The 7,978-nt window shown below is 36.1% G+C and overlaps 1 protein-coding gene across 1 annotated transcript; it reads right to left on the bottom strand.

The window, feature by feature from the left end:
- Positions 1-1,979: 1,979 nt before the first annotated feature.
- LOC113322368 (probable methylenetetrahydrofolate reductase) lies at positions 1,980-6,493 on the bottom strand. The gene is made up of 12 exons (XM_026570440.1): positions 6,152-6,493; positions 5,860-6,042; positions 5,693-5,753; positions 5,447-5,529; positions 5,102-5,275; positions 4,457-4,630; positions 4,269-4,369; positions 4,044-4,155; positions 3,694-3,774; positions 3,353-3,530; positions 2,594-2,928; positions 1,980-2,345 (listed from the first exon to the last, which is right to left on the bottom strand). The coding sequence occupies exons 1-12, from the start codon at positions 6,368-6,370 to the stop codon at positions 2,262-2,264; spliced, it is 1,785 nt and encodes a 594-aa protein (XP_026426225.1). The 5' UTR covers positions 6,371-6,493; the 3' UTR covers positions 1,980-2,261.
- Between the last annotated feature and the right edge of the window lie 1,485 nt (positions 6,494-7,978).

Genomic DNA, 7,978 nt, shown 5'->3' with positions numbered 1-7,978 from the left:
TCAAGATACAACTTAGTTAGAAACTTTGAAAAAATAGTTCTAAATCTATCCACTGATCTTGCTCTAGACTTTCTCCCTTCTTATCCCGACTTGTTCTCTCTAGTGAAGTTTATGTAATGCCTTTTGGACTAATCATACATATAATACACATATATCTTGCAAATTCACTACCTTAAATAGTTATATATCTATGTTAAACTGCTAAACTCTGTATTGTCTGTGCCATGTCCATGTATTTTAGTTTTTTAAGTTGTCCTGTCGAAGTAGCGTATTGGATACAAGACACCGACACCGTGTCCGTGTCATTGTAACACAGGTACAGGTACATAATAACATGATGCTTCTGTTTTTGTGCAGTTAATGCATACAACAAAGGGTGCTAAGATCGAAAGCATTAATAGCTAGACTTCCTTTAAGACCAACACAAGACAGAGCCAACGTTTTGCTTTGACAATTGATCAAATCTGGCATGACTTGGGAAATATAGCTGAAAATTGAAGACTTTGGTAGTTTGATTACTTAGGTTGTATCTATCATGCATGTTTGTACATCGACTGTACCTAACTAATTTAACACTACTTCCTGGAACACCTACCTAACTAATTTAACATTAATTGATGAAAAATATACCCAACTAATTTAACATTACTTCATAGACTTATACATAAGTAATCTAAAGAAACTTGTAATTCACCTTTATGAGTTCAGGTCGATTGTCTTAGGATTTCCAATTCCATGACCGCGCGCGGTGACGGGATGAAGGTGCGACAAAGAAAAAAGACACGACTCCCCACCGTCATGCACTGTAAGGAGCTGGTTTAAGGCCAAGAGAACTCATATAAGAAACAATTTCAGATATAACGATGACAAATGTTTTTATACATCATATATTACCTGACGAGGCCTATGTGATTGCTCTCACACGCTTGGCCGCAGCTTCTTGTCTTTTCAACAACTTAGTTGGAGTTTCTTCCACAGCATGACAAGCGCATTAGAACATGAAGTCCTACATGATACGAAGTAACATGACCCTACCACCACACTGACAGTTCTTACCTCTATTTCCTTTTCTGAGCTTCATGCAGAAGTTGTTCCTTAATTTGTTGTGAGGGCTGACTTTATCGCGTTATGCCAACAGGCCTCGCTTGGACAGTAGCCTTATAGTATTATGAAATGGTGCTGTAACTTGATAGAGTAGCGGACTCTTTCACCATTTCACCTCAACCTATCAATTGAGTTTGGGGCACAAGGAATCACAAGATGAGGAATAACATACTCGAACTACACATCAACAAAACAAAATGCATAAAAAATGGCAGGTATGGACTATCAGTATGAAGACCCATTACTCAAAAACCTTAAATAAACAAAACCAACTGATCAAAACCTCTTTAACATCCAAAGCGAAATCAAATTTAAGGCACACGACAATTATTTCATTGAGACATTTTATCAAACAACAGTGAGCAAACACAAGAAAAATGAAGGACTCGAGCATCAAACTAGCAGGCATCAAACTAGCAGATTAGCCAAATTATAATATTACCTTGTTACTCTGCCTCAGCAAGCAAACTTGATTCTTCTTCTTCCTCCTCTTCATTATCACCATAATCAGCCATATAAAGCTAAGCTTTAACGCCATGACGGAAAATGAACAAGAATATCTCAACTAATACCATCTCCACATAACAAAACCTAGATTATATCTCAACACAGTATGAAAACCCAGAGCTTGAATAATTTATAATGAAAGGCAATGAAATCTAATCCACCATCCGTAATAATGATGGACCAAATAATACAAAACATAACAAAACCTAGATTAGAAAGACAAGGATAAATAAGACAGTCAACCTGATTTATCAATCCAAAGAAACACCAAAATTCTGAGACAGATTAAGCAAAATTCCTAAATCGCTATCAATGATATACCCACATAGTTGATAGTTCTTAGCGAGTTAGACTAGCTTAGGACCTTTAGATGAAATACGTAATATTCCAGAGCTTTGCTCAAATAATAAATTAATTATTTGATACAAATTGTAAAAAAAGAAAACATGAGAAGAGCGTCACTTTCCAGACTGAGGGCCAACACTCTAGATGTGATTCACATCAGGAGAAGAGCAATACAAATGAAAACTAAAATGCAAAATAATATGATATTGTGCAGATAATTTGCACCAAGATGACACTTTCCGTAAAATCACAATATGCTACTCTTAAAATGAAACAGTGGGGAAGAGATTGAATGCTGGTAGTTTTCATAGATCCTTGAAAACGCCGAACAAATCTCCGTTGATATAGTCATTATCAACCAAACTGACCAAGAAATAATTGCTTTGCACCTGCAAAATTAATAAAAGCAAAGTATTAGTGTTTGGGCATAAATGAGATTGCTAATTTACAACTTTTCAGAATGTGTTTACATATATTCTAAAGGAATAAGTAACTGCGGTTTATATAGAATGCAGGTGTACATATGGAAGTGGAACATGCAAGGGCAGCTTATTTTCGTAAAATGTAAAGAAAAACTGGGATAATCCGATCAAATCCCTGAATACGTAGAAGATATGCAAGTAGGAATAGTACTTACCGACTCCAGTACAGTCCTTGAAGAATCCCCTTCAGGATACATACGTGCCCATCCCCTTGTCCAGATCTCAAAAGCCTCATCCTTCCACACAACAAAGCTAGTAGGGTCCACAACAGTTGGTTGGATGATTTCCTTTGCTGGAAAGACTCCCCATGTCACCGCGTTCACATCAGCAGGGGACACATTAGACAAGGTTTCTCCAGCTTTGTTCACAGCAATGTAGGTGAGAGATGGGAAGGCCTTGCATTTTTCAACCAGTGAACTCAATCTGTCCTTAGAGCAGAAGAACTCAAGGTAGGCCTTCTGGTAAACGTATCCACCGGGTCCACCCCACCCTAAAAAATAGTTCAAGAGAATGTCAACGTTTAACTTGAGTCAAATCGATAATTGCTTAACTTAATAAACCACTCAATGGACATGCTGGTACATCGGGATGACTTGACCCATAATCCCAAAGCATTTCAAGGTTCTGATACTACAATGAATGTATATGAAAAAATTTGAGTATGTAGTACACTTCGGTTACTGAGTCCTACAGTTGGGTTTCAAGTTGAGGTGTGATTGCAACACGTTTGATAAACCAACAGGAAGTGACTTTTAAAAGAGAAATTCATCAACTTTCATTAAAAGAAAAAGAAAAAAGAAACTGAACAAAACAAAACAAAACTCGGTGCAGGTAGTATGAGAAATTCGGACTGCACAAAGACCTCAATGATAAATATAAACATCAATAGTAATTACCACAAATATACTACTCACCGACAGCAGGTGAATCAGATTTCACCCCATTGACTGCAGGTTGGCTATTGATGGTAAGGAACCCCTTTGAATTAATGCCTCCCAACTGTTCACCTATGATCTTTGACTCTGGCTGAAGTCCATCCAATTCTGACCAAGGACTGGTTTTAAGTTTCCCCAGGCATAGTTTTGAAAATTTCTGATATATTCAACAAGGCAAAAGTGAATAACTTATTTCCATCCATAGTTAAAGATAAATAAAGCGCTATTGAGGATGAAGATAGATATATCGATCAAAAAAAAAAAAAAAAGAGGATGAAGATAGATATAGACATGAGTTATAACTTGTAAAAATATATCACCTCATTAATGTCTTCAACAGATGTCAATGGCACAGCCCACTCTTCCTGAAGCTTCTTGTCTTTTGAACGCGGTCGCAAAAACTATATAATACATGTAGAAATGAAATTTAAATTTTGCATGTGAATTCGATAAGGTAATGGAATAAACAATCAGCATTGTGACTAATCCAGAATCTTTTTCCTGCAAGTAAACTAACATTATCTCCTTTCCTTCAAAAGTTCACATCAGTAACATGTATTTCCTCCTCTTTGTGATTTCAAAGCATATACTGTTCAGTTGATCAACTTTCTGCCCACCTTCCACTGCTATAAAGTTAAAGGGAGAAATGTAACATGAGTAGTTCATTTACCTGATGGTCAGTCAGCGCACCATAAGCGGGGCTGCGAGAATCGCCCCATCGACCTTGGGGGTATTGCTCCCATCCTCTAGTCCTTGATATGTAGCTTTTTGGACGATTAGCCCTGTCAAGACATTAAGAAAATATAAGATCCTCTATATTGGTAGATGAACTTGGACTACTTCTGCACCCTAAAAATGCATGAGTAAATATCAGATTCGCAGGGATTTTGGTTACCAGAAAATTGGTCGGACATCTTCTTTAACACGGAAGACATTAGTTGGCCGTTTCCATGGCAGTGTCCTCGAGATCTTGGATTCTTCGATAAGACCAAGATTCTGTCATAGAAATTCTTGAAGTAAGGTTAACCGAGTTACAATTAATAAAGCATATTTGAAGAGTCACCTTAGAATATAGGAATGAACCTGTAATATGGCCAATGCTGTTTTGTCCATGTTTAGTGTATAAAGATGCAATGTTTTGATACCGCTAGCTAAGATTTTCTTGCACATTTCTGTACCAAGGTGGATTCCGTAGGCTTTGACTGCTTCTTCGTTGTCTTTAATAGGTTCTAGAGCAGCCATAATCTCAGCTGGTATCTGTAGCAGTAAACACACTACAACTTAATATCTACGAGTACACATTCCTTTAACAATAATTGGAAAGTGTAAAGGAGGGCAGTCAAGAGCATATCAAGGTACGCAACAGCAATGAAAATCTTAAGTAACATGTCCAAGACAAAATGTTAGTAGTCAGGTCCAGCCTTCTACTTGGACTCAAAGCAATTAAAAACTTATATGATATTATAAAATTGAATTTTGAAACAGTATTAACTAGAGAAGAAAAAAATAAGCAAGGCAAATGGTCCATCTAAATACTACGGCCGCAAAATATGAGCAGAAGCTGCTTCAAGTTTCAATTTTCACCCATATTTTAAGCTAGAAGAAAATATAAAATCTGGATAAACACTTCAATTCTTACTTTTAAGGTTTCCAAGTAACTCCTTTTACAAGAAAAACCTATATACATACCATCCTGAAGCTACCCATGTGAAAGGGAAGTTTACTCACCCTAGTTTTGCAAAAGCCAGTCATGCGCACAAAACCCTTATAGTTGTTGATAGGCATAATTCCTGGTACAATAGGACAAGCAATTCCAATTTGCCGACAGTCATTAACAAACTTCAAGAAGTTATCGGTATCATAGAACAGTTGAGTGACAATGACTTCTGCTCCAGCATCAACCTGTAAATGGAACAGAAGAAACACCATTATTTAACATATAACCAACCAAATACACATGTAATAAAGAGGCGAAGAACTTCAGTGAAGTACTGGGAGAAAAACGTTATCGAAATTTGAAGTGGAACATGTCACTGATGAATGAGCACATCAAAAAAAAAAAAAAATTTACACCTTTTCTTTCAAATAAGCAAGATCCTTCTGGTAAGCTTCAGGAGATGCCACACCATCCTCTCCAATCACTTCCGGATGTGCCTCTGCAAAGTCAGACATTGAAGCAGGAAAAAACTATAAGAATATATACCCACAAAAACAATACTATATATAAATCAAATACATTTTTCTCCTTTCTGTTCCTATTTCCTGATAAATTGGAACTTAAAAAGAAATATACTGTAATTCAGAGAATTTTGAACAGACCTGGGTAACCAGCAACAGTGATTCCAAAAAAATCACCATAATTCTTTTTAATATGCCTCACCTGAACATACCAATTACCAAACAATAAAAAACCAATTATACCGAATTGAAGATTTTACATTTTCTTCGGAAATTCAAATAACCAATTCAGAAAAATATATTTATACCAGATCGAGAGCACAAGCAAATCCACCCTCAACAGCAACAAACTTATCTTGACCATGAGGAGGATCTCCTCTTAAAGCCAAAACATTCTGAATTCCATTACCCTTAATTGAATTCAAAGCTTGATCAATGCTCTCCACTGGCATATTTGTACATGTTAAATGCATCATTGTTTCAACACAGATCTGCAAGGAACAAATTCATAACACAATTAATTCACAATAACAGAATCAGATCCAATCAAAATCAAAACAAACACATTGAAGAATAAATTACTGAAGAAAAATGTGTCACCTGGTTTTGCATACGATTGGCAATGTCGAGAGTGAGATCAGCAGTAGAACCACCAGCACCCCATGTAATATCACAGAAGGAAGGATTATGAGAAACCATACGATCCATACGTTCGAAAAGATTCTCAACTCCATCATCAGTTTTTGGTGGGAAAAACTCGAATGAGAAAACTACTTTGTCATTTAAAGCAGCTTCTTGGATCTTCTCAATTACCTTCATTTTCTCTTTCTATTTAAATTCTTCTTCTGCAATTAAGATCCAGAAGAAAGAAAAATGGGTATCAAATGGAGAGAAAGAAGAAGATAACGAGCTCGTTATCACTCTCTATATTTTCCTCTTCATATATATATATAATGATGAAGCGAAAAAGTTATGAGAAAAATAAAAAAACTACTTGGATATCTTGTGAGATCTGATGGGCAGCCCCCAACAACCCTAAAACATTTCGTAGACCATTGGATCTGATTTATTTATGAAATCGCAATCACTCACCAACTATTTCGAGCACTATCGAAAACCTACCACCAATAACAAATTATATCGAAGAAAGAATTGTGGTGTGTATGACGAGCAGCACATTTTGGTGAGGTGGCATTGTTTTAAGCTCAAAACAACTATATGGCTCATCCCCAAGCGGAGCCGATAACCTATTTTTTGCTTGATTCCAAATTTTATTTTGGGAAAAATTATTTTCAAGTTTCTTCTTTGTTTCTGAATCGTAAAAAAGCTTTTTCTTTCTTGTTTACGATTACTTTCCCCTTTCTTTCTTGGGATTGTCATCACGTCAAAATTTAGAATTGACGAGCCACCAAATATTTTCACTTGCGGTGATAATCAAGCTCGGAGTGATGAGACTGAGGCTGTGAATGATTCTTCAAATGGAAAAAATGATGTGAACAATTTGGAGAGTCCACATGAAATAATGTATTTCAATACGCATGAAGAAGCACATGAGTACTATACTGAATAGGACCGGCGAAATGGATTTTCAGATATGCAACAATTAAAAATCAGTGAATCAAGTCGGTATTACGAGAGTTTTCTTTTCTGTGCATCACTAATTTCATATTCTAACTGTGGTATTATTCTTGTAGGTACGAACTCTAGCGGTAATACTCCAGGGGTGTATATTAAAAGTGGTTCATTCATGAAAATAAAGAAATCAAAATGAACATCCTTTGAGATATACTCCAGGTGTGTATATTAATCGAACCACAAGAAATGAAGGACATACCAACAGCATATTACCCTTCGACTAATCCCTATCTCACAAAAGTAAATAAAATCAACAATTCTTTGGAAAAGCTACTGTATTGAATTAACAATATTTTTGGTTCATGAATGATTCAGACCTAATACTTCACTCAAATCAAAACCTAAATTAGGGCATTTCAGACAAATTACGAAACCCTAAGAAACAACAAACCAATTAGAATACGTAAAATTAAGAAAGATCTTACCTGCGCATGAATTCAGAACAACAAACTAAATCGGCAACAATTTTTAAGCAGGACTCGAGTAAGAAAGAAAAAAAAAGTGGCGAGAGATATGCTATGAATTTGTTTCCTTAATATCGATTTGTTATCGGCTCGGCTTGGATAAGAGCCGAATAATTAGTTTTAAGCTTAAAGAAATGCCACCTCACCAAAATGTTCCGCCGTTGGATATTCTATTATGGACAATTATAAAAGTGTGTCTCACTTGTCGTTCAAATTGGAAGTCCCATGATTCGGAAGTAAAATAGTTTCATTGTGAGCCAAAATGACTTTTCCAAAGAGCCCGTCCGTTATGCCTCCAAATTTAACCATTTTGTCGAAGTCCTCAAAT

Source organism: Papaver somniferum, chromosome 11 (assembly GCF_003573695.1).
Source record: "Papaver somniferum cultivar HN1 chromosome 11, ASM357369v1, whole genome shotgun sequence".
NCBI lineage: Eukaryota > Viridiplantae > Streptophyta > Magnoliopsida > Ranunculales > Papaveraceae > Papaver > Papaver somniferum.
Note: the sequence above shows the minus strand (reverse complement) of the source record. Positions and strands in the feature narration are given on the sequence as shown.

What these genes read in the sequence shown, in the direction of transcription:
- LOC113322368 (XM_026570440.1), bottom strand. Translation starts at nt 6,370, where the DNA reads ATGAAGGTAATTGAGAAGATCCAAGAAGCTGCTTTAAATGACAAAGTA. An exon ending in CAGCATTGGCCATATTACAG is followed by an intron (nt 4,370 to 4,456) that starts GTTCATTCCTAT and finishes TTTCTATGACAG; the next exon opens with AATCTTGGTCTTATCGAAGA. An exon ending in CTGTTGAAGACATTAATGAG is followed by an intron (nt 3,531 to 3,693) that starts GTGATATATTTT and finishes TGAATATATCAG; the next exon opens with AAATTTTCAAAACTATGCCT.